At 37.8% G+C, this 27,006-nt stretch overlaps 1 protein-coding gene across 7 annotated transcripts in view; it reads left to right on the top strand.

Moving 5' to 3' along the window:
• CCDC14 (coiled-coil domain containing 14) overlaps positions 1 to 27,006 on the top strand; it is a 116,224-nt gene that overhangs the window by 30,280 nt on the left and 58,938 nt on the right. For 2 of the 7 annotated variants that reach the window (XM_055568416.1, XM_055568415.1), the window contains exons 10-13: positions 143 to 225; positions 6,565 to 6,783; positions 6,857 to 6,989; positions 12,750 to 14,400. In XM_055568416.1, the coding sequence (XP_055424391.1) occupies positions 143 to 225; positions 6,565 to 6,783; positions 6,857 to 6,989; positions 12,750 to 13,674 (1,360 nt within the window). In that variant the 3' untranslated portion in view covers positions 13,675 to 14,400. Of the gene's footprint in view, positions 1 to 142; positions 226 to 6,564; positions 6,784 to 6,856; positions 6,990 to 7,132; positions 7,314 to 8,559; positions 12,649 to 12,749; positions 14,401 to 27,006 lie in introns of those variants that run through there. The other 5 variants (XM_055568418.1, XM_055568419.1, XM_055568417.1 and 2 more) reach the window with 4 other exon arrangements.

The following is a 27,006-nucleotide window of genomic DNA, read 5'->3' as shown; positions in this document are numbered from 1 at the left end:
TCTTATGTTTAGGGACAAGATGGACTTCTGCTCTCCTAGTAGGTGCCACTGTTTATGTTCTCTATTTTAATAGGCTGTCACATGTACACTCTAAAATGAGCTTGGGATTCTTGCATTCATGTTTCTTCATTATTTCATTTAGGCAATTGAGAATTTTGAACCAGCAACTTAGAGAACGAGAAAAAACTCAAAAGGCATCTGGTTCTCTGGAATGCAACCTTGAATGTAGGTAAAAGAACTGTGAGGACTGATTGTGAACTCTTTATGGCTCTGGAAATGTTGATAAAGAATTGAACTTTCTTAATTACTTTGTCTTAATGGACTTTTTGTTAAAAAAGTAGGAATGATACTCATTAAAATTTAAAATAGTATAGAAACACAAAAATAAAAGATTTGTGCTATTCCCGATAATTGAATCCTATTTTTTTTTTAAGTCTGTATTTCCTTTCACATATCTCCTGTTCATTTATAATTGATTTATTTCATAAATGCTTACTGAGTATCTACTATTAACAGATGAGTCCTAGTAGAACTACATATGTATTTTTCTTTTGTAAAAATGAGATTGCACAGTATATACTCCTGCAGCTTGCATTTATTCACTTATTATGTAGTGGATATTTTTCTCTATCAAAATACATAAATATTATTTTTTCTTATTAAAACTAAGTATATATTTTGTTTATGTAGTTCTGTTGCAGTGTATTTAAAGTCCTCTGCTGATAGATATCTAGATACTTTCCCTGTTTTCCTAGTACAAATAATCCTGCAGTGAAAATCCTTGTACATGTCTTTGTGCCCATGTGTGACTGTTTTTGTAGATTATAGCCATAGAATTGCTGAGTCAGAGTATTACTGTTTCAGTTTTGACTGATGTTGCCAGATTGTCCTTATGGCTCATAGAGCTTAAAGTAATAGAAAAGAAAAAAAAAAAAACACAGTAACTAGAGGAAAAGATAGGGATTTCTTTTTGTATAGGGAACTTTTCCTAAGCCCAACAAAAACTCACATGCTACAAAGGAAAGATTGGTAAAGCATGTCCCAGAAATCTTTTTCATTTCATGTACAGCAGAATTATAAATAACATTTTATCTTTATTATTATTTTTACACCCTCTCCAGCATTTGTTTGTAGATTTTTTGGCGATGGCCATTCTGACTGGTGTGAGGTGATATCTCATTGTAGTTTTGATTTGCATTTCTCTAATAATGAGCGATATTGAGCATCTTTTCATGTGTTTGTTAGCCATCTGTATGTCTTCTTTGGAGAAATGTCTGTTTAGGTCTTTTTCCCACTTTTTGATTGGGTTGTTTGTTTCTCTGGCACTCAGTTGTATGAGCTGCTTGTATATTTTGAAAATTAACCCTTTGTCAGTTGTTTCTTTTGCTATTATTTTCTCCCATTCTGAGGATTGTCTTTACCCCTTGCTTATAGTTTCCTTTGCTGTGCAAAAGCTTTTAAGTTTAATCAGGTTGCACTTGTTTGCTTTTGTTTTTATTTCCATTACTCTAGGAGGTGGGTCATAGAGGATCTTGCTTTGATTTATGTCATCATATGTTCTGCTTGTGTTTTCCTCTAAGAATTTTATAAGTCTCTGGTTTTAATTTAGGTTTTTAATCCATTTTGAGTTTGTCTTTGTGTATGGTCTTTGTCTTTGTGTTAGGAAGTGTTCTAATTTCATTCTTTTACATGTAGCTGGCCAGTTTTCCCAGCACCATTTATTGAAGAGGCTGTCTTTGCCCCATTGTATATTCTTGCCTCCTTTGTCAAAAATAAGGTACCCATAGGTGCATGGGTTTATTTCTGGGCTTTCTATCTTGTTCCATTGGTCTATATTTCTGTTTTGTGCCAGTACCATACTGTCTTGATGACTGTAGCTTTGTAGTTTAATTTTGAAGTCAGGAAGGTTGATTCCTCCAGCTCCACTCTTTTTTCTCAACACTTCTTTGGCCATTCAGGGTCTTTTGTGTTTCCATATGAATTGTGAAATTTTGTGTTCTAGTTTCATGAAAAATGCCATTGGTAATTTGTTGCTGCTGCTGCTAAGTCGCTTCAGTCGTGTCCAACTCTGTGTAACCCCATAGACTGCAGCCCACCAGGCTCCCCCGTCCCTGAAATTTTCCAGGCAAGAGTACTGGAGTGGGTTGCCATTGCCTTCTCCGGGTAATTTGTTAGGGATCACATTGAATCTGTAGATTGCATTTGGGAGTATAGTCATTTTCACAGTATTGATTCTTCCTACCCAGGAACATGGGTAATATATCCATCTGTTTATACCGTCTTTATTTCATCAGTCTTATAATTTTCTGTGTACAGTTCTTTTGTCTCCTTAGGTAAGTTTATTCCTAGATATTTAATTCTGTTGCAGTGGTGAATGGGATTGATTTCTTAATTTCTATTTCTGAATTTTCATTGTTAGTATATGGAAATGCAAGTGATTTCTGTGTATTGATTTTGTATCCTGCAACTTTGCTAAATTCACCAATTAGCTCTAATAATTTTTTGATACTGTCTTTGGGGTTTTCTATGTACAGTATCATGTCATCTGCAAACAGTGAGAGCTTTGCTACTTCTTTTCCGATCTGGAGTCCTTTTATTTCTTTTTCTTCTCTGATTGCTGTAGCTAGGACTTCCAGAACTATGTTGAATAATAGTGGTGAAAGTGGACACCCTTGTCTTGTTCCTGATCTTAGGGGGAATGCTTTCAGTTTTTCACCATTGAGAATAATGTTTGCTGTAGGCTTATCATATATGGCCTTTCCTATGTTGAGGTAGGTTCCTCCTATGCCCATTTTTTGAAGAATTTTAATTGTAAATGGGTACCGAATTTTGTCAAATTTGTCAAAAGCAAAAATAGATGCTTTTTCTGTATCTATTAAGATTATCATACGGTTTTTATCTTTCAGTTTGTTAATATGGTGTATCACATTAATTGATTTGCATATATTGAAGAATCCTTGTATTCCTGGAATAAACCCAACTTGATGATGGTGTATGAGCTGCTTGATGTGTTGCTGAATTTTGTTTGCTAAGATTTTGTTGAGGATTTTTGCATCTATGTTCAGTGATGTTGGCCTGTAGTTTTCTTTTTTTGTGTTGTCTTTGGTTTTAGTATCAGGGTGATGGTGGTCTCAGCAAATAAATTTGAAAGTGTTCTTTCGTCTGCAATTTTTTGAAAGAGTTTTAGAAAGATAGGCATTAGCTCTTCTCTGAATGTTTGATGGAATTCTCATGTGAAGCCATCTGGTCCTGGGCTTTTGTTTTTTGGGAGTTTTTTTTTTATCACAGCTTCAATTTCACTGCTTGTATTTGGGTTGTTCATAATTTCTATATCTTCCCTTGGAAGATTGAACTTTTCTAAGAATCTGTCCGTTTCTTCCAGTTTACTCATTTTATTGCCATATAGTTGTTCATAATAGTCTCTTATGCTGCTGCTGCTGCTGCTAAGTCGCTTCAGTCGTGTCCGACTATGTGTGACCCCATAGACGGCAGCCCGCCAGGCTCCCCTGTCCCTGGGATTCTCCAGGCAAGAACACTGGAGTGGGTTGCCATTTCCTCCTATGCATGAAAGTGAAAAGTGAAAGTGAAGTCACTGAGTCTTGTCCAACTCTTAGCGACCCCATGGACTGCGGCCCACCAGGCTCCTCCGTCCATGGGATTTTCCAGGCAAGAGTGCTGGAGTGGGGTGCCATTGCCTTCTCCGAATAGTCTCTTATAATCTTTTGTATTTCTGCATTGTCGGATGTAATCTCTCCTTTTTTGTTTCTAATTTTGTTGATTTGATTCTTCTCTTTTTTTCTTGATAAGTGTGGCTAAAGATTTGTCGATTTTGTTTATCTTCTCAAAGAACCAGCTTTTAGTTTTATTAATCTTTACTATTGTTTCTTTGATTTCTTTTTCATTTATTTCTGCTCGAATCTTTACGATTTCTTTCCTTCTACTAATTTTGGGGGTTTTTTGTTCTTCTTTTCCAGTTGTTTTAGGTGTAAAGTTAGGTTGTCTATTTGATGTTTTTCTTGTTTCTTGAGGTAGGATTGTATTGCTATAATCTTCCCTCTTAGGACTGCTTTTGCTGCATCCCATAGGTTTTGACTTGTTGTTTTCACTGTCATTTGTTTCTAGAAATTTTTTGATTTCCCTTTTGCTTTCTTCAGTAACCTGTTGATTATTTAGAAACATGTTCTTTAATCTCCATGTGTTTGTGTTTCTTACAGTTTTTTTCTTGTAATTGATATCTACTCTCATAGCATTGTGATCAGAGAAGATGCTTGATACAATTTCAATTTTCTTAAGTTTACTGAGGTTTGATTTGTGACCCAAGATGTGGTCTACCCTGGAGAATGTTCCATGTGCACTTGAGAAGAACGTGCATTCTTCTGCACTTGGATGGAATGTCCTAAAGATATCAATGAGATCCATCTCACCTAATGTATCATTTAAGACTTGTGTTTCCTTATTAATTTTCTGTTTTGATGATCTGTCCATTGGTGTGAGTGGAGTGTTAAAGTCTCCTACTGTTATTATGTTACTGTTAATTTCTCATTTTATGTCTGTTAGTGTTTGTCTTATGTATTGAGGTGCTCCTATGTTGGGTGAGTAGATATTTACAATTGTTAAGTCTTCCTCTTGGATTGATCCCTTGATCATTATGTAATCTTGTATCATGTAATCATTATCTCTTGTAATCTTCTTTACTTTAAGGTCTATTTTGTCTGATATGAGGATTGCTACTCCAGCTTTCTTTTGCTTCCCGTTTGCATAGAATATATTTTTCCCTCCTCTTACTTTCAGTCTATATGTGTCTTTAGATCTGAAATGGATTTCTTGAAGACAGCATATATATGGGTCTTGTTTTTGTATCCATTCAGCCAGTCTGTGTCTTTTGGTTGGAGCATTTAATCCATTTACATTTAAAGTAATTATTGATATATATATTCCTATTGCCATTTTCTTAATTGTTTGGGGTTGATTTTGTAGATCTTTTTCTTCTCTTGTATTTCTTGACTATATAAGTCAGTTTAACATTTGTTGTAAAGCTGGTTTGGTGGTACTAAATTCTTACTTTTGCTTGTCGGAAAAGCTTTTTATTTCTCCATCAATTTTGAATGAGATCCTTGCTGGGTACAGTAAATTGGTTGTAGATTTTTCCCATTCAGTACTTTAACTATATCCTGCCATTCCCTTCTGACCTGCAGAGTTTCTGCTGAAAGAGCAGCTGTTAAGTGTGTGGGGTTTCCTTTGTCTGTTACTTGTTGCTTCTCCCTTGCTGCTTTTAATATTCTTTCTTTGTGTTTAGTCTTTGTTAGTTTGATTAGTATGTGTCTTGGTGTGTTTCTCCTTGGGTTTATCCTGTACGGGACCTTTTGTGCCTCTTGGACTTAATTGACTATTTCCTTTACCATGTTGGGGAAATTTTCAACTATAATCTCTTCAAAAATTTTCTCATACTCTTTCTTTTTCTCTTCTTCTGGTACCCCTGTAATTTGAATATTGGTGCATTTGATATGGTCCCAGAGGTCTCTGAGACTGTCCTCAGTTCTTTTCATTCTTTTTGCTTTACTCTGCTCTTCAGAAGTTATTTCCACCATTTTATCTTCTAGCTCACTGATTTGTTCTTCTGCTTCAGATATTCTGCTATTGATTCCTTCTAGAGTATTTTTAATTTCAGTAATTGTGTTGTTTGTCTCTGTATGTTTATTCTTTAATTCTTCTAGGTCTTTGTTAATTGATTCTTCCATTTTCTCCATTTTGTTTTCAAGGTTTTTTATCATCTTTACTATCATTATTCTGAATTCTTTTTCTGGTAGTTTGCCTATTTCCTCTTCATTTATTTGGACTTCTGTATTTCTAGTTTGTTCCTTCATTTATGTAGTATTTCTCTGCCTTTTCATTTTTTTTTAACTTACTGTGTTTGAGGTCTCCTTTTCTTAGGCTTTAAGGTTGAATTCTTTCTTCCTTTTGGTTTCTGCCCTCTTAAAGTTGGTATGGTGGTTTGTGTAAGCTTCGTATAGGGTGGGCTTGGTGCTGAGTTTTTGTTTGTTTGTTTATTTGTTTGTTTTTCCTCTCATGGGCAAGGGTGAGTGAGGTGGTAATCCTGTTTGCTGATGATTGGGTTTGTATTTTTGCTTTGTTTGTTGTTTAGAGATGTCCTGCACAGGGTGCTACTGGTGGTTGGGTGATGCCGGGTCTTGTATTCAAGTGGTTTCCTTTGTGTGGGTTCTCACTATTTGATACCCCTTAGGGTTAGTTCTCGGGTAGTCTACGGTCTTGGAGTCAGTGCTCCCACTCCAAAGGCTCAGGGCTTGATCTCGTCGGTCACCAGAGCATCTGCCTCCTCCCCCACGGGGTGTACCTCCAGCCACAGAGACTTTGGATTGGGGAATGAGAGCAGCCCTGTGGCAAAGAACTGCTCCTGGGTGACGAAGCAGAGCTGCACGCGGTAGTTCAGTTTAAATTTTGAGTTGCATCTTCCAGCAGAAGCTTCCTCACCTGACAGGACACCTTGCCCCCAGGTTTGTACTTTTTAACTGAGGTAATAATTATTTGATCTATTTTGTCTTACAGTGTTTTCTCTTCAATCATTGAACAAGTCACTGCAAAATCAATTACAGGAGTCATTAAAGAGCCAGGAATTACTGCAGAGTAAAAATGAAGAGCTCTTAAAAGTGATAGAAAATCAGAAAGATGAAAACAAAAAATTTGCTGGTATATTTAAAGAGAAAGATCAAACTTTACTTGAAAATAAACAGCAATTTGACATTGAGACAACAAGGATGAAAATTGGTAAGTGTTTGAACCGTAGTCACAGTCACTTTTTAAAAAGTAATACTGAAACTGAAACTTTGTGTTGTTTTAGAATTGGAGGAAGCCTTAGTCAATATGAAAAGCTCCCGGTTTAAGTTAGAAGCCGCTGAAAAGGAGAATCAGATATTGGGAATAACATTACGCCAGCGTGATGCCGAGGTGACTCGACTGAGAGAATTAACCAGGTGATGTTGACATTATTTGAATAACTTATGCCTTTTGTTAGATATATTTATAAACTTCAAAATAATTTCAGACCTGCCTTCTTAACCTTATCCTTTTCTCAGTGTTTTTGCTAATTTCTAAGGATATTTTTCTTCTGTTCCAGTTAAATTTCAAACATGGCTAAATTCCTTTTTAAACCATGTGATTCCTGGCAAAGGAGTCTGATGAGGAACTGAAGACCTGTGTAGCAAATGGTTAAGAACTCTCTGAAGCCAGAGACACCTGAGTGGAATTCCAGCTCTATCATTTATTAGCTGTATGACTTTGAGCAAGATAGTTAACCTTTCTAAACCTTAGTTGTAAAGTGGGGGCATGATTAGGGTTGATAAGAGGGCTAAGAAATCATTCATGAAAAGCACTTAGCACAGTAAGCCCTCATTCATAGGATCTTAGGTAAGTTATTTAGCCTCTTTGAACCTTATTCATTGCATTAGTAAAATGAGCAATTTGATAATAATTTCTAAGATTCCTTTGTTCCTTAACATGTCTTAAATAAATAAAACCACCTCACTCAATTTTTATATGATATTCTTTTATAAAGTTCAGTTTTCTCTTGAGATGGTTGACAAAAATTGGATTTTCAACTGATTTTTTCAATCCTAGAGAAGTCAGTTATTTTAGGCCTGAATTATATATCATCAGATCTGACCATGCTTTTGACTGATCCTGGAAAGTCATAGTTCTAAATATAAAGCAATCCTGAATATAAAAAATCTTCTTTGTATTTCGAATGAAAAGACCCATTTTGAATTATATACTTTTTTCCCCACTTTGAGTTATAATTTTTAGAGAATAAATGATATATAGATATATGGTAGTGGTTTAGTCACTAAGTTGTATCTGACTTTTGCAGTCCTGGCAGGACTGTAGCCTGCCAGGCTTCTCTATCCTTGGGATTTCCCAGGCAAGAATACTGGAATGGGTAGCTATTTCCTTCTCCAGGGGATCTACCTGACCCAGAGATCAAACCCACATCTCCTACATTACAGATGGATTCTTTTACTACTGAGCTACCAGGGAAGCCTATACATATATATATATATATAAAGAATATTTATTAGTTTTGTAAACACATTTGAAATGACTTTATATAAGCTATGTTAATATAGAAATATTGCTTCCCCCCACATTCATATTTCACAGAATAATTTCACTCAAACTTTTTTTGAACAGTGAGAAAAGCAAAATGTACTTCTTGTATCCATGTAGTGTTAGTGTTAATTAGGCTATAGTCCGAGTTTCTGGAATATTGGGTTATACCACTCTTTTTCCAAGTTAATTATGAGGATGCCCCTTCTTATGAAAGTCTTTATAAGGTCTCTAAAGAAAAGCATCTTCTTTTTTCTTTTTTTTATTTTTATTTTTTTATCATAATTAGTTATTTTTAAAACTTCCTTGTTTTATTGTCTCCCTGGAAAACAGATTGCCCCCTAAGTTTTACATAGAGATTTCAAGTTTAGTATTGTATTCACTTCAGTTCAGTTCAGTCACTCAGTCGTGTCTGACTCTTTGCGACCCCATGAATTGCAGCACGCCAGGCCTCCCTGTCCATCACCAACTCCCGGAGTTCACCCAGACTCACGTCCATCGAGTCGATGATGCCATCCAGCCATCTCATCTTCTGTGGACCCCTTCTCCTCCTGCCCCCAATCCCTCCCAGCATCAGATTTTCTTTTCCAATGAGTCAACTCTTCGCATGAGGTGGCCAAAGTACAGGAGTTTCAGCTTTAGCATCATTCCCTCCAAAGAAATCCCAGGGCTGATCTCCTTTATAATGGACTGGTTGGATCTCCTTGCAGTCCAAGGGACTCTCAAGAGTCTTCTCCAACACCACAGTTCAAAAGCATCAATTCTTTGGTGCTCAGCTTTCTTCACAGGCCAACTCTCGCATCCATACGTGATCACTGGAAAAACCATAGCCTTGACTAGACGGACCTTGGTTGGCAAAGTAATGTCTCTGCTTTTCAATATGCTGTCTAGGTTGGTCATAACTTTTCTTCCAAGGAGTAAGCGTCTTTTAATTTCATGGCTGCAGTCACCATCTGCAGTGATTTTGGAGCCCCCCAAAATAAAGTCTGACACTGTTTCCATTGTTTCCCCATCTATTTCCCATGAAGTGATGGGACCAGATGTCATGATCTTCGTTTTCTGAATGTTGAGCTTTAAGCCAACTTTTTCACCCTCCTCTTTCACTTTCATCAAGAGGCTTTTTAGTTCCTCTTCACTTTCTGCCATAAGGATGGTGTCATCTGCATATCTGAGCTTATTGATATTTCTCCCAGCAATCTTGATTCCAGCTTGTGCTTCTTCCAGCACAGCGTTTCTCATGATGTACTCTGCATAGAAGTTAAATAAGCAGGGTGACAATATACAGCCTTGATGTACTCCTTTTCCTAGTCTGTTGTTCCATGTCCAGTTCTAACTGTTGCTTTCTGACCTGCATATAGGTTTCTCAAGAGACAGGTCAGGTGGTCTGGTATTCCCATCTCTTTCAGAATTTTCCACAGTTTATTGTGATCCACACAATCAAAGGCTTTGGCATAGTCAATAAAGCAGAAATAGATGTTTCTCTGGAACTCTCTTGCTTTTTCCATGATCCAGCAGATGTTGGCAATTTGATCTCTGGTTCCTCTGCCTTTTCTAAAACCAGCTTGAACATCTGGAAGTTCACGGTTCACATATTGCTGAAGCCTGGCTTGGAGAATTTTGAGCATTACTTTACTAGTGTGTGCTGCTGCTAAGTCGCTTCGGTTGTGTCTGACTCTGTGTGACCCCATAGACGGCAGCCCAACAGGCTCCCTGTCCCTGGGATTCTCCAGGCAAGAACACTGGAGTGGGTTGCCATTTCCTTCTCCATCTTCTCTTTTCTGAAGAGTAATTTAGGGTAAAAACTTTGTTATCTTTAAGTATTTATGGTAAAAGAAGTTAATCACAAAAAACCACATATTTTATGATTTTATTTCTAAGAAATGTCCAGAAAAATGCTAGGATTTACTCAGACCAGATTGTCCTTTAAATTTAAGAGCAAAACAGACAAAAAATACTCTCTGAGCTTGGTTGTCAAAATTCACCCGCATTGGTGACTTGTAATGTGTTTGGTGTTACTCTAGGCAATTCAATTAGTTAGGAATATCCCTAGTACTATAGGTGGGCTACTGTGACAATGTACATTTGACTTCTGACATTAGAGCATCAGTCAACAACACTTGACAACACAGATAAATCTTCATGTTTGCCTACCCCATCTCTTTTTCCTATAGCCATGTAACCTCAGTCAGATATGTGTGTGTGTGTATTTTTTTTTTTTTTGCATGTGTTAAATAGTCTCAGAGATTTGACAAAAATTTTAAATGCCTTTCTCAGACTACTGGGGAAGGATAATGGAGCTAGAAGTTTCACATACAAGTGCTAAACAAATTTCCTAAACCATTTCTTCTCCAACTTTGAATAGTTTTGAAATACATCTTTATTATTATTTTTAGATTTTACTAGAATGCATGTTATAATACCATTAAAATGTGAGGAAAATTAATATATTTTTCAGTAAATAAGTCGTAAATATTCTTCTGATAGTTTCTAAGAGCACTCATACAAGTGCTGATATTTATTTAAATTAGTATAGTTTTATAAATAGCCAAGAAAGGACTTTACATTTTTATGAAAATGCACCAGTTTTCCAAGCATTAAAAATCATTGTGTTTAGCTGAGTCTCATGTAATAGAAACACAGATATATCTACTTGGTAGCTATTTAGGTGCTTGTATTGCTTCCTTTAAAATTTTGGCATAGTTCTATCTCTTTATTTACAGAGATTTTTCTTTTAATTTCAAAGACAGTTGTAAGTCACATTTGTTTACACATGAGAAACTTAATGATTGCATTTAATTTCCAGAGATTAAACTCTTATTACATGTCCCTTTTTGTATTGTGAATTTTGTACAGAGCAAAGATAATATTTCTAATTAAGTCTGAAAAGGAACTTCAACATAAGGATTTCTTTTCTAAAAATAAATGAAAATAAAAATGTCAGTATGCTGTCTGGTTGAATTAACTAGTGGTCATTACTCATTACAGCACTTCTTTAAAGATGGTTTCTATAGCATGCTTTTTATCTTTTAATAGTAGCTCGTTAGCTTCTTGAAAGAGGTACGAAAAAAAGTGGCTGGAGCCATTGCCATTTGAAGGGCAATCAGAACTCAAGACATAGCATATTTAAGATGACAGTGTATGCCAGGTTGGGAAAGAATATTTTTTTCCTTTTGTAGGAAAAGAATCACTCATTCTATATCCAAAGATATTAATATAATCACTGCTAACAGTTTGATACAGAGATTTCCCTTTATTATTTTATTTGGACGTATATAACTGTTTTTACAAAAATAGTATTGTTACTCTGTTGCGTATGGCCTACTCTTTTAAATTTAACCTTGTATAATGAACATTTTCCTATCAATAAATATTCTTTACAAATGACTATAAAAAATGGCTATGATGTAGTAAGACTGTAATATACCTGAATCAGTCCACAGTATTTGAAGATAAAGTTATTAAGTTCATCAATTTTCTGTTATAAATTACATCTTTGTAAATATATCTTTGGGTGCAGCCTATTGGTGAATATCAGTAGGTTAAATTCCTAGAAGTGCAACTTGGTGGGTCTAAAGGTGTGGGATATAAAAATATTAAGATTTCTGATATAATGCTATTTTGCTAGGGGAGTGTACACTCCCACTTTGCCTCTCCAAGCCTTTTTAACAATGGATATTCTTATTTTCCTATATTAGCTTGATAGGCCAAAAAAAATCGTATTTAAAAAATTTTAATTTCTCTGATAAAAGTCAAACTTTAAAACATACTTATTGACTCATTATAATCTTTTAAAATGACCTGTTAATGTTCTTTGTATCTTTTTTTTTAATTAGTGTGTTTCTTTTTCTTATCTATATTTAAGTATATATATGATTCCATTCAAACAGACTAACGTCTTGGTATAAAATGGTTTTAAGAGGACTACTAATAAAAGCTGTCACCAGATGGAAACTGTGCTAAGCACTTTACCCTTATGTTTTATTATTTTATCTTATTTAATGTTCATTCTAAATGTGAAGTAGTTATCTTCATTTTGCAGTTGAGGAACTTGAGAGTCAGAAAGGTTGAACAGCTTGCTCAAGATCACAGCTAGCAATAGTGCTAGGATATGAATCAGTTTCTGTCTGACTTCAAACCCTGTGTGGTTTTCCTTATATCACACTTTCCCTGGAGTCTAGCTGTCAGTTATACCTAATTATACTAGATAATTAAATTATGTCGAACTATCCTTTTTTTGGCCAGTATTGTTCCAATATCCTTTCCATATATGTTTTGAATGTAGAGTAATAGTTACTAACACAATCCACTAACAAATGGGTAGTGTATTTACCATTTTGCAGTGTTGCTCAAGAATAAAGCATCTCTACCTTAAGAGAAAATTTTTTCTGAGCCTCCATTTTTAGATATAATAGTATTTAGATTTGATGCAGACTAAGATCTTTTATCAATTGTTACTTTAATTTACTCTTTCCAGAGCATATTCTGTGATTTTGTGCTTTTAGTTGCTTTTTTCCATATTAAGAACCAGGTGCTTGCCTCAGATACTTTCTTTTAAAGATGAGAGGAATATGTAAGTAAATGAAACAAATGGGTAAAAAGAAATAATTAGTGTACTAAATTCTTCTTAACAGAACTTTACAGAGCAGTATGGCAAAGCTTCTCTCAGATCTTAGTATGGACACTACTCGCTGCAAGCCTGGGAATAATCTTACCAAATCACTTCTGAACATTTATGAAAAGCAACATCAACATGACCCGATCCCTGCTCACACTTCCATAATGAGCTACCTAAGTAAGTTAGAACCAGATCACACTCTTATTACACATTCAGAGCCTCTTTCTACAATTGACAATGAGGAAAACATGGTGCCAGATAGACCTTATGAAAATGTTCTGCCCTCCAAAGGCCCTCAGCATAGTAATACTAGGAGCATGGAGGAGGTATCAGCCCCTGGAATTGTTCCTGCCCTTTCAAAACGGGAGTCTGATGAGGAAAGTGAAATTACAACCTTAGTAGAAGATGAGCATAATTTGGATAAAACAATTTACATTCCATTTGCTAGAAGCACTCCTAAAAAGAAATCACCACTGTCTAAGAGATTATCCCCCCAGGCCCAGATCAGTGTAGCTCCACCGCAACCAGTCAGTGGACTTGTTGCTGAAAAAGAAAATAAACTGTGTGCACCTGGAGTTTGTTCCTCTTGCAAAAAGGAAGAAGATGCACCTGACAAACTTTCCAGAACAGCTGATATGGAGGACAAGCAGCTCCTCAAGAAAATAAAGGAAGCCATTTGCAAGATCCCTCCTGCCCCTGAGGAGGGATCGGCGGCCTGTCACGGCCCCTCCGCTTGTCAGAACAGCAACGTTCAGGTGAAAAGCGGTGCAGTCTCTGACGGTAGCTTTTTAAATTCTGAGTTAACTTCTGACTGGAGCATCTCTTCTCTTTCCACGTTCACGTCTCATGATGAGCAAGACTTCCGAAATGGCCTTGCAGCACTGGATGCCAACATTGCCAGACTCCAGAAGTCCTTAAGGACTGGTCTTCTGCAGAAGTAAGCTCAGAAGAAAGGAAAAGTTGTTTTTAAGAATAGAACTTGGCTACATTGAATGTATATTTTAAATTTCTTTAGAGAAAAGTTTTCTATTATGTGTGAAATAAATTGTATGAATAATACATTTATCATTGGAATATATTGACACTAGAGCTTATAAAAACAAGTCATCTTAAGAAACTGACATATGTTAAGAGAAGAAAGTTGTGTGTTACTAGAAAAATACTGTATTATAAATAAAATTTAGTATTTATTAGAGTTTATTCTTACTCTGCTGGGCTAAGAATACAGGTTGGAAGGAATTTCTGGTTGTTCTAAAGGATAATGGGAAGGGAGTCTCTGGGTACAATTTACTATATTAAAAGTAGAGTTTTTTTTTTCTCTTTCAGGATTCCTGTTTGTTTTTTAATGGCATTGTGTTTTAATGTGTGATGTTCTGTGCTACAGGCTGGTGGTGTTGGTGAGACATATAAACATTTATTTTAAGAGAAAAAGTGCCAGTATCTCCATTTTAAAAAAAACAAACGTTGATTGGTCTTAGAAAATACAGATAACATCCTAAGTTAGCATATGGTTTCTTAACACTTTAGCACTTTTATTTATTTGTGTCACAGATACATTGAAGATCATTAAAAAGTAAAGTCAGACTAATAAAAAAAATGCTGATAGGTTTTGGTTTTGTAAATTTGTTTTTTTAAATAAATAAGTGTTTATTTGCTTTTTGTCATTATATTTGAACATGATGGATTTTATAAATCTTGTACGGTTGTAATTCTGCCTTTCTGGGCCAATTCCCCCCTCCCCTCCCCCACCCCCCTAGCACTTTAGCTGAGAGCGTTCTCTATTATGTAAATAATATGGGTTAGGTTGGTCTCTGCTTCTCTAAACTAGCACTTCTAACTACTTGTGTTATCTCCTTCCATGTAAATAGCACATTTTAACTCTTAGAAAGCTGCATATTGTGCTATGACTGATACTTCATACAAGTGACCTGCCTGGTGTCATTTTATTTGGTGCTTGGGCAGGCTTTAGCATTAGAGTGTTCTGCTGGTCCCAGAACCACCTCCTGCTGTTTTTAAGTGTTGGGGCTACAACTTCTAGAGACCCAGATAGTCTCTTTAACATGTTCAGATTTTATAGAAAGAGATTTCTTAGGCCTAAATATTAAATGAATTTTAAGCTGTTTTCACAGAATTGCCTATTGTTTATAATTTCTTCTAGTATTCATAAATTAATTCCTTAGTTTATGTGGAGGTAGTAGGTCACAAGCCTTGAACACATAAGTTGAGAAGTACAGTTCAGAAATACAAAATAGTAAAGCAAGGAAGGAAATTGTGTCATATGTCTACACCTAAATATTCAGTTGTTATTCATATGCATATGCAGAAGTAAATTCTTAAAATTATCATGGGACTTTCAAGAAGATTGTCCTCTTTTACCCTTAATATAAGATGGGTATCTTTACATGGAAAGAAACTTTTAATATTTATGGGTTCAGTTAACTAGGATTAATAATTTGATTGAATAACAAATGAGACTGGAATGTCCCCAAGGGACCTTTACCAGGAGCTTACTGTTTATTTGGTAAAAGACACATACATGTCACAAAAGCATGAAAGAATTTGGTTAAACTTTAAGATGGAATATGATCCTAGCAAAACTGAGGGAATAGACAGTGACTTTCATAGAAATTTAAAGTAGAAAGAAGCCCCAGTATGGTAGCAAGCAAGCATGAGCTATGCTCAGTCATGGCTAACTCTTTGCAACCCCATGGACTATAGCCTGCCAGGCTCCTCTGTCCATGGGATTTTCCCAGAAAGAATACAGGAGTGGGTTGCCACCTCTTCCTCCAAGGAATCTTCCTGACACAGGGATCAAACCCACATCTCCTGTGTTGTAGGTGGATTCTACCACTGAGCCACTCAGTTCAGTTCAGTCACTCAGTCATGTCTGACTCTTTGCAACCCCATGAACCGCAGCACGCCAAGCCTCCCTGTCCATCGCCAACTCCCGGAGTCCACCCAAACCCATGTCCACTGAGTTGGTGATGCCATCCAACCATCTCCTCCTCTGTCGTCCCCTTCTCCTCCTCCCCCCAATCCTTCCTAGCATCAAGGTCTTTTCCAATGAGTCATGTCTTCACATCAGGTGGCCAAAGTATTGGAGTTTCACTTCAACATCAGTCCTTCCAGTGAACACCCAGGACTGATCTTTAGGATGGACTGGTTGGATCTCCTTGCAGTCCAAGGAACTCAAGAGTCTTCTCCAACACCACAGTTCAAAAGCATCAGTTCTTTGGCACTCAGCTTTCTTTATAGTCCAATTCTCAAAATCCATACATGACCACTGGAAAAACCATAACCTTGACTAGACGGACCTTTGTTGACAAAGTAATGTCTCTGCTTTTTAATATGCTGTCTCGGTTGGTCGTAACTTTCCTTCCAAGGAGTAAGTGTCTTTAATGTCATGGCTGCAGTCACCATCTGCGGTGATTTTGGAGCCCAAAAAAATAAAGTCTGACACTGTTTCCCCATCTATTTGCCAAGAAGTGATGGGACCGGATGCCATAATCTTAGTTTTCTGAAATAATGAGCATTAAGCCAACTTTTTCACTCTCCTCTTTCACTTTCATCAAGAGGCTCTTTAGTTCTTCACTTTCTGCCATAAGGATGGTGTCATCTGCATATCTGAGGTTATTGATATTTCTCCCAGCAATCTTGATTCCAGCTTGTGCTTCTTCCAGCCCAACATTTCCCATGATGTACTCTGCATGTAAGTTAAATAAGCAGGGTGACAATATACAGCCTTGACATACTCCTTTGCCTATTTGGAACCAGTCTGTTGTTCCATGTCCACTTCTAACTGTTGCTTCCTGATCTGCATACAGGTTTCTCAAGAGGCAGGTCAGGTGGTCTGGTATTCCCATCTTTTTCAGAATTTTCCACAGTTTCTTGTGATCCACACAGTAAAAGGCTTTGGCATAGTCAATAAAGCAGAAATAGATGTTTTCTGGAACTCTCTTGCTTTTTTGATGATCCAGTGGATGTTGGCAAATTGATCTCTGGTTCCTCTGCCTTTTCTAAAACCAGCTTGAACATCTGAAAGTTCACGACTTGGAAAATTTTGAGCATTACTTTGCTAGCGTGTGAGATGAGTGCAATTGTGTGGTAGTTTGAGCATTCTTTGGCATTGCCTTTCTTTGGGATTGGAATGAAAACTGACCTTTTCCAGTCCTGTGGCCACTGCTGAGTTTTCCAAATTTGCTGGCATATTGAGTGCAGCACTTTCACAGCTTCATCTTTCAGGATTTGAAATAGCTCAACTGGAATTCCATCACCTACACTAGGTGTGTTCATAGTGATGCTTCCTTAGGCCCACTTGACCTCACATTCCAGGTTGTCTGGCTCTAGGTCAGTGATCACACCATTGGGGTTATCTGGGTCGTGAAGCTCTTTTTTGTACAGTTCTTCTGTGTATTCTTGCCACCTCTTCTTAATATCTTCTGCTTCTGTTAGGTCCATACCATTTCTCTCCTTTATTGAGCCCATCTTTGCATGAAATGTTTCCTTGGTATCTAATTTTCTTGAAGAGATCTCTAGTCTTTCCCATTCTGTTGTTTTACTCTATTTCTTTGCACTGATTGCTGAGGAACACTTTCTTATCTCTCCTGCTATTCTTTGGAATTCTGCATTCAAATGGGTATATCTTTCCTTTTCTCCCTTACTTTTCGCTTCTCTTCTTTTCACAGCTATTTGTAAGGCCTTCTCAGACAGCCATTTTGCTTTTTTGCATTTCTTTTCCATGGGCATGGTCTCGATCCCTGTCTCCTGTACAATGTCATGAACCTCCATCCTTAGTTCATCAGGCACTCGATCAGATCTAGTCCCTTGACTCTATTTGTCACTTCCACTGTATAGTCATAAGGGATTTGATTTAGATCAGACCTGAATGGTCTAGTGGTTTTTCCACTTTCTTCAATTTAAGTCTGAATTTGGCAATAAGGAGTTCATGATCTGAGCCACAGTCAGCTCCCAGTCTTGATTTTGCTGACTGTATAGAGCTTCTCCATCTTTGGCTGCAAACAATATAATCAGTCTGATTTCGGTGTTGGCCATCTAGTCATGTTGGCCATCTAGTACAGTCTTCTCTTGTGTTGTTGCAAAAGAGTGTTTGCTATGATCAATGTATTCTCTTGGCAAAACTCTATTAGCCTTTGCCCTGCTTCATTCTGTACTCCAAGGCCAAATTTGCCTATTACTTCAGGTGTTTCTTGACTTCCTACTTTTGCATTCCAGTCCCCTATAATGAAAAGGACATCTTTTTTGGGTGGTAGTTGTAAAAGGTCTTGGAGGTCTTCATAGAACCGTTCAGCTTCTTCAGCATTACTGGTCAGGGCATAAACTTGGATTACCGTGATATTGAATGGTTTGCCTTGAAAACGAACTGAGATCATTCTGTCGTTTTTGAGATTGTGTCCAAGTACTGCATTTCGGACTCTTGTTGGCTATGATGGCTACTCCATTTCTTCTAAGGGATTCCTGCCCACAGTAGTAGATATAATGGTTATCTGAGTTAAATTCACCCATTCCAGTCAATTTTAGTTCACTGATTCCTAGAATGTCGATGCTCACTCTTGCCATCTCCTGTTTGATCACTTCCAATTTGCCTTGATTCATGGACCTAACATTCCAGGTTCCTATGCAATATTGCTCTTTACAGCATCGGACCTTGCTTCTATCACCAGTCATATCCACAACTGGGTGTTTTTGCTTTGGCTCCATCCCTTCATTCTTTCTGGAGTTATTTCTCCACTAATCTCCAGTTGCATATTGGGCACCTACCGACCTGAGGAGTTCATCTTTCAGTGTCCTATCTTTTTGCTTTTTCATACTGTTTATGGGGTTCTCGAGGCAAGAAGATTGAAGTGGTTTGCCATTCCCTTCTCCAGTGGACCACATTCTGTCACACCCTTCCACCATGACCCGTCTGTCTTGGGTGGCCCCACATGGCATGGCTTAGTTTCATTGAGTTAGAGAAGGCTGTGGTCCATGTGATCAGATTGGCTAGTTTTCTGTGATTGTGGTTTCAGTCTGTCTGCCCTCTAATGCCCTCTGTCAGTGCCTACTGTCTTTCTTGGGTGTCTCTCACCTTGGATGTGGGGTATCTCTTCATGGCTGCTCCAGCAAAGCATAGCTGCTGCTCCTGAGCCACTGGGGAAGCCCAAAGCCAAAATGGTAGAGAAAGACCTAGAAGAGAAGAAACTTCCTTTGGATCTTAAATAATGCATAGGATTTGGATATTCTATAAATATCCTCACAATGTTAATCCCATGTAAAGTCAGTATTACCAAAATGTGGGGGTTAAGTGGTATATTAAGAGGTTGTTAGATACACCAATCTGGTTAAAAAAGAGGAGCTGAAGTTGCTAAATGATAATGGTAGTACTAGATGATGGTAACACAACTTAGAAGAGCTGGGGTCAGATTGTAGAATTTCCTGAGCTCCAGACTGAGGAATGACCATTGCACAGTATGAAATCATTGGGTGTGAGGGTTATCTTGGGGGTGTTTTTTGTTTCTGTTTTTAAATTGAGGATCACCAGATGAATGTTCTTAAAACCGCATAGAGTAATGGTAAATAAGGATTAGAGAAGAGAGAGGCTAGGGGCCATTTAGTAAGCTGCTGCAGTAGTCCAGACATAAGTTGATAAGCCTTTAGCAGTAAGATTGAAAAAGGAGAGAAAAATTGAAAATTTTTCAGTAGGCTTGATGACTTAATTGAAAATGAAGGAGAAATCAAAGATGACACCAAAGTTTTTAATTTGGTCAGTTTGGGTCACACCAAGCACTGTCTAAAATGAAAAATCAAGTTCTTGGTTAAGTTCAAAGTTAACAAATTCTAATGTAAGTCTTGCTAAATGGTACTGATTGGAGAGTAGGCTAAAAAGAGTGGGAGTGCCCATTTTCAGTAGTTCTGATCTTTACACTAGGAATTATTATAGCTGCCTCATCATCATCTTATTCTAGTCCCAAGTCCCAGTGCTTTCACAAAACCTTTTCTGATAACCCAGAAAATGTGAAAAGCACTTGGTGTGTCTCCTGATTTCTGGAAGGATGAATTCAGTGTCTCCTGATAGATACGTGCTCTTGAATAGGAAGGAACTAACTATCTTGTCGCTATCCTATGGTCCTTTCTTGGATCAGGGCTAAAGATGCCAAAGTACTTGGTGCATGTTCTTCTCTTGCCACCCTTGGAGTTTAGTGAATCGTCCAGAAATCTTTACTTTTTACTAATGGTGGCATTTATGTCAAGTGTCTTAAAAGTTATAAAGGCCTGCTTCAACTACATGGAAAGTAGGGTAGAATTGCAAATTCTAGTTATATAGAAAACGTATGGGACCAAATCATAATGAAGTATATATCTACTGCTTATACTGTGGGGCAGTCCCATCAGCTAGAGAGTCACTCATTTAATGAATAAATGAAATGGAGCTCTAATATATGTCTGGTGCTATTCTGGGCTCTGAGAAAACAATGAGCAAGACAAGTATTCTCCACTTCCAAGGAGTTTATGTTGAGACAAAATATAAGTGCTGTGAAGAAAAAACATGATGTAAGGGCATAAAAAACGAGAAGTGGCTAAAGTTTTAATTATTAGAGGCTGTTTCTCAAAAAGTATCTTAAGAAGGCTAAAATTTAAGCATACCACTAGTTGAATTATTTGCAGGCTAACACTCCCTTAACCATTTTCAAATCTGTTAATTCTTGATTTCTTTCTGCTCAGAATTGCTTTTTAAAAAGGGTTCTATGTATCAGTTATATTTTGATGTTTTGGTTGATTGTGTGTAGAGAACTGGTCTGTTTTATATAAAGTAGTTGGCCTGAGTAGAACCTCCCAGAGAATTACCAGATATCATAAGATGTAAGGGACATCTGAAGGGCTTAAAATCAGTTTTTGAAAAGGCTTCTATCTATGAAAGTCTTCCATCTCACTCTCATGCCCGGAGAGGGAATCATAGTGATGCCTGCTACTGGGAAAGCACCAGGTGCACCTTCTGTCTGGACTGCCCTTTTGCCCGGCTCCTCACACACTTGGACTCGTTCTTCAAGCCCACAGCACCACCACTGTGCCTTGTGTTCCTCTGTTGATGCATGTATCAGCTTACATTTCAGCCTCTGGTGTGTTCTCTGTCACCAGTACAAGGGTAATCTGTCCTACCAGCCTACCTCACTGATTTGCAGGAGGAATAAATGTAGTTGCACTTTGAATACTGGAAGATGGTGTACACCGTCTGTGACTTACGAAGTTTAAAGAGCTCTCACCAAGTGGAAAAAAGGAAACCTTCCTATTCTGTTGGTGGGAATATAAAATGGTGTAGCAACTATGGAAAACAGTATGGAAATTCCTTAAAACTAAAAAGAGCATTACCATATGATCCAGCCATCCAACTTCTGCAAAGATATCTGGAAAAGATGAAAACTAATTTAAAAAGATTGCACTCTAATGTTCATAGCAGCACTGAAGAGCTGAAATACGGAAACAACTCAAGTGCCCTTCAACAGATGATTGACTTAAGATGTGGTGTATATACACAGTGGAATATTGCATGCATGCTCAGTCACTAAGTCATGTCTGACTCCTTGCTATTCCATGGACAGCCCACCAGGCTCCTTTGTCCATAGGGTTTCCCAAGCAAGAATACTGGAGTGGGTTGCCATTTCCTTCAAGGGATCTTCCTGACCCAAGGATGGATCCTGCATCTTCTACATTGGCAGGCAGGTTCTTTACCAATGAGCCACCAAAGAAATCCATAATGGAATATTACTCAGCCATAAAAATAATTAAATATTGCCATTTGCAGCAACATGGATGGACCTAGAGAATATTATATTAAGGGAAATAAGAAAGACAAATGTATGATGTTGCTTATACGTGAGATCTAAAAAATAATACAGACAAATCTACACACAAAACAGAAATAGACTCACAGACATAGGAACAAACTTCTGATTCACAAAGGGGAAAGGGGGGACAGGAGAGGTAAACTAGGAGATAAAAACTAGTATATACAAAAATAGATAAGCAATAAGGGTTTACTGTATAGCACAGGGAACTATATTCAGTATCTTGTAGTAATGGAAAATAATCTGAAAAGTATATAAAACTGAATCACTGCTGATACCTGAAACTAGCACAATATTGTAAATTAACTACTCTTCAGTTTAAATAAAAAATAAGGAGCCCTCACTGTCCTGCTTGCCCACTTCTGATGGTCTCCAGTTTGTCAGTATCTTTTAGTGTAAGTCCATCAGTGAGCAGTGAACTCCAGATGTGATCTGATCAAGCAGAATACAGTTAGATTATCATTTCTTACAATCTTGTTAGTGAGTGAAGTGAAGTCGCTCAGTCGTGTCTGACTCTTTGCGACTGTAGCCCACCAGCCTCCTTCATCCATGAGCTTCTCCAGGCAAGAGCACTGGAGTGGGTTGCCATTTGTTTAAAATGGACTTAGACTGAGTTGGCTGTCTTTACCCATCACAGTATACTATATGACATATTAGGACTGTAGTTAGTTTCCAGACAATATTCTCATGGTCATTCTCCTTGTTTTGTGTGGCATTATGTTAGCACAGCTTGGGGAGCCAGGTCCTATCCACTAGAAATGAGCAGTTCCTTAAAGACAGTTTTGTGCCCAAAACAAGTGGCCTCCACTGCCCCTAAAGGAAGAGCTCACATTTGCCACAACTTGAAGCACTTGTTCTCCCTGAAGCCAGGTCTGCCCCTGGAGGCCATAAAGCATGGTGAAGAGAGCTAGACTGGAAATCAGGAGTCTTGGGTTTGGGTTCAGTTGCTGTTTTTTTCTGTGTGAACCATTTTTCCCAGTTACCAAAACGTGCAAATTTGATGAACAGTTCTCTTTTGTCACTCCATGATTCAACAATCATCTATTTAATAATATAGTTCTAGCATTTTGACCAGACATATCTTTCAGTGAGTCAACCACAAAGGGTTTGCTCAGAGTTTCAGATCTTTATGTGAAACTTTTGTTTAGAACTTTATGTGAAGTAGACAGGTCATTCTCCCAGTCAATAGGATGGCCCTGCCAACTCCAAAGAGGATTTGTAGAAAGAAGCGGGTAGGGGGTTGTGTGTGATTATTTGTCTCATATAATTCAAAAAGCTCTGATATTCCTGGTATCTCTTAATAATTCCATCTATTTTTAGGATTAAGTTTTGAACATCAGCATTCCCTACTAAGAAGTTTTAAATATGCCTGGTATAAAAATATTGTAAATAAATTTTGCTTTATGTTTTATAGCCACCAATTTTTATGGATTAAAAGATTGGACTGGGAAGCCACCATCATCTAAGGCTTCCCAGATGGCTCAGTGGTAAAGCATCCACCTGCCAAGCAGGAGACACAGGTTTAACCCTGGGCTGGAAAGATCCCCTGGAGAAGGAAATAAACAGCAACCAACACTAGTATTCTTGCCTGGGAAATCCCATGGACCGAGAGCCTGGCAGATTATAGTCTAGGGTGTCACAAGAGTCAGACATGACTTAAGCGACTAAACAACAGCAACAACGTGATCTTCTAGTCCAATTTCATTTTTAGAAATATATAAATTGAAACCAAAAATGTTAAAGACATTTGCTCAAAGCCCCACAGCTAACACCTTGAATCAGGTATCATGATTCGCCGTTTACTTTCTGCACTATGGCTGTCTTCTTGATACCAGTTGAATGTCATGACCACTTGAACCCCTGGGGCCTCAAATCTCTCATTCACTCTGTATGCCATTCTCTCTCTACTGGCATGGTCCAAAATTAAGGAATTCCTTCTGTAATTTATCATGAGGACTGAGTAAGATAAGTGAAAATGCTTTGCAAACTATTGACACTATAATAGTTGGTAATGATCACATTACATGTAGTTGGTGTACATGTGTATATGTGTGCATACTATACTAGACATTTAAGGTTCATTTTTGCTTTATGAAGGACACAATGTTCTTAAAGTCTGTTTAACATGCAGCATAATGCTAGTAAAACAATTTTCCCACCTATCACTCGGCCATTTCCATCAAAGGTCATTATTTAAACTTGTTTTTAAAGTAGATGGAAGAAGTTTCATTAGGTTTCTCTCAACAGCACTGGCATTCACAGTGAGTTTGGACATTATCAGGACCCCAGCACTATCTTCTCAGCTGAAGAGAAAGAGAGCTCATTTTCCATGGAGATCTCAAGGAGACATGTAGAAGTATCATAAGCTATCAGGGAGGAAAACATGGTCCCCTTTTCAGCCAGAGACTTACACAATTGTTCAAATCTAAAACAGAAATGCTGCCCACTGCTCAGTAGGGAGCACACAGCCAAGGTACATATTTTCATCCCACCATCCTTTCCAGATTATTCTTTACTTGGCTGTGAGCTGAGCTCCAGGCCCAGAATGGGGTTGGAGATCAGAATCAAGTATTTTAAAAGTTGGCAGTTCCAAAACAAGCAGAACAGACCCTTTTGGAGGGTAGTAGTTTGTGGTTTGGCAAGAAGAAAGGAGTAAATGAAAAATAAAATTTTTAAATCCAGAGCCTCAATGGATGGAGAGAAAATTAATCTTTTTTTTAGGTCAGTACTATCAGACTTGTTGTTTTAGAATAGGGAGATAGATTGGTAGAAGATGAGACACAAAGTAGAACAAGCCAATAAATATTTGAGTAAGTAGGCCCTCACCATCTAGAACAGTGACCTACATGCCACCACTCCAGCCTTCCCCTGCCACAAAGCTAATGATCACTTTTTTCACTGGAGGCTTAGAGCACTTGTCACCACCTCTCCCCACCCCCACCCCCCGTGCCTCCACCCCTTTCCCAACTGCTCTAAAAGCCCATGTGGTTAGATTTCTGTATTAATGGAAGCCTAACACATAAAGCATCTCCTCTTGTCCCCTAACTTATGCAGAAAGAGCCTGAGAATTTAAATTGTAGTTTTGTGTTCTTGGCTAAAGTTTGAGAAAAGGTCATGATATCTCATTGATGAATATAAGACACTGGAACAGGCAATGTTCTATGGGATATGTTCAATGTTCGAAGGTCTATGGGATAGTTCATTTTAATGATGGTGCATTAGAAGAGAATGAGCCGTGGATTGGGAGTCAGGTGACCAAGTGAGTCTGTCTGCGTGGTCTATGTGACCTTCAACCAGTAATATATTAGCTCTCTGGTGTGTGCCACACTGAGCATTTAAAGACAAGATAAAGTGTGCCTCTGAAGACCTAGAGCCCCAGGACCTGCCAAATGAGGAGATATGATCTCAGAGACTCTTTCCAACTCAAAATGCCACAGCTTCCAAGGAGGAGGTTTGCAACACCAAGAGAACTAGACACACAGCCCTAATGGACATTCACACCATGTTGGGGTCACAGAATTTTAGTGTGGGATTACTGTTCTTTCTCTTTTCCTCTAATACTCGTCCCTCAGTACCCTCTATATATACTTTCTTCTAGATGAGAACACTTTCAGAGAGCATTTTTGTGTTGTGACTCTCTGAGGACTTGAATATTTTTATCTCATCCTCACATTTAAACAATAGTTTCCACTGGATTTCGATGTGAGGATGGAATTGTAAGGTTGTCTTTTCCCTCTGTAGAAATCAAAACTGACAAAAGGAGTACAAATGCCATTCATGGGGAAAACTAGGAGATAGAAGTTTTGACTCAATATTTGACCATGAACTTTTAAAACTTTTAACAACTATTTATTCAAATCAAGAGCATTGAACAGGGAAGCAAATACTTAGGGACAAGGTGATGAGGCAGCAGAAGGAAATGAAGCAGGAGCTGGCAGAGTTTAGGCAAGAGATGGAAGGAAAAAATTAGGCCACCTCATAAATGAAGGCAAAATTGAAAGTAAGGGAAAATAAAAAAAAATTTTAATAATTTTTGAGGGAAAATCAAATTTAAAACATAGCAGTTTTGATATAAAATCCTAGATTTGAACTTGCTTTCCTTCAGTGCTTTGCACATTGCCTTCTAGCTCCCAGAGGCTATGAAGAAGACTATCATGGAGCAGGTCCTTATTACTTTCAAGGTGATAACAGTTTTCTCTCTGGAAGCCTTTAGAATTTTCTCTGGCTTTGATCTTAAATTTCACTCTAATGAATATTACAGTGTTTTGTTTCTGTTCTTAATGTCTCCTGTTATTGCTCTATGAGCTCTTTAAATCAGTGATCTTACATCTTTTTTTCTAATTCTGGAAAATTATCAGCCATTATTTCTTCCAAGTTTTCCTTGTAATTTGTTTTTCTCTCTACTTTGATTCATATTAAGCTTTTACTCCAAAGTTACCTGTCACTTAACTTTTTTCTTACTTTGAACATTTCTGCCTACTCTTAACTCTCCCGGGGAAGGTTTCTTGACTTGATATTACAATTTGTTTCTCAGGTATCCCCTTCTGCTGATAAACTGGACTTCCCTGATGGCTCAGTTTTAAAGAACCTGCCTGCCAATGCAGGAGACAGGAGACATAGGTTCAGTTCCTGGGTTGGGAAGATCCTCTGGAGGAGGGCATGGCAACCCACTCCAATGTCCCTGCCTGGAGAATCCCATGGACAGAGGAGCCTGGTGAGCTTTAGTCCATAGGGTCACAAAGAGATGGACACAACTGAAGTGACTGAGCACACATGCACGCTGATAAATTAATTTATTAGATTCTTAACTTGAACTGTTACATTAGTAACATAGTTCTTTTATATAATTGTTTATCTCTGCTTCATATTTCCAAAACACTTATATCTTGTTAATCATATTTATTAGGCATATTTTACATTCTTGTCTCTCTGGTCCATTGGTCATTTCCTTTAGCATGGACTGTTAAGCATGTGCACCTCGTTTGTATCATTCTTTCCCCCTGTAAGTCCATATTACCTTGGGAATATTAGCTACCAGACAGGTCATGTATACCTGGCTGAGGAGACTGAAATCCAGCCTTAGACCCTCATTAGTTCACAGATGATGTCTGGTGTCATGGAGTGGTATAGCAGTAGGAAATATTCCCTGCACTGATGACTTCTGTTGTTTCAGTCTGGATTTGATCACTCCCTACTTACCTACCCACGTTAGCTGACTTTTTCTGTATTTCCTCTCTCAGCTCTGCTCTTTCACAAAAGCTTCCTCATTGGGATTAGAATAAGAATTAGGGCTGCTCAGATCTGCACCTGTTAGCTGCTCCCCAGCAGCCAGATTCCAGCTCTGCCATATGTTGTATGTATATCCAATGGCACTGTGCTGGCATTACTCTTCCTCTGCCCCACCGAAGTGATGAGGTGAGCAGTGACTTGCCC

Source organism: Bubalus kerabau, chromosome 2 (genome assembly GCF_029407905.1).
Source record: "Bubalus kerabau isolate K-KA32 ecotype Philippines breed swamp buffalo chromosome 2, PCC_UOA_SB_1v2, whole genome shotgun sequence".
In the NCBI taxonomy this organism is placed as follows: Eukaryota; Metazoa; Chordata; class Mammalia; order Artiodactyla; family Bovidae; genus Bubalus; species Bubalus kerabau.
This window is presented reverse-complemented; position numbering and strand designations above follow the sequence as displayed.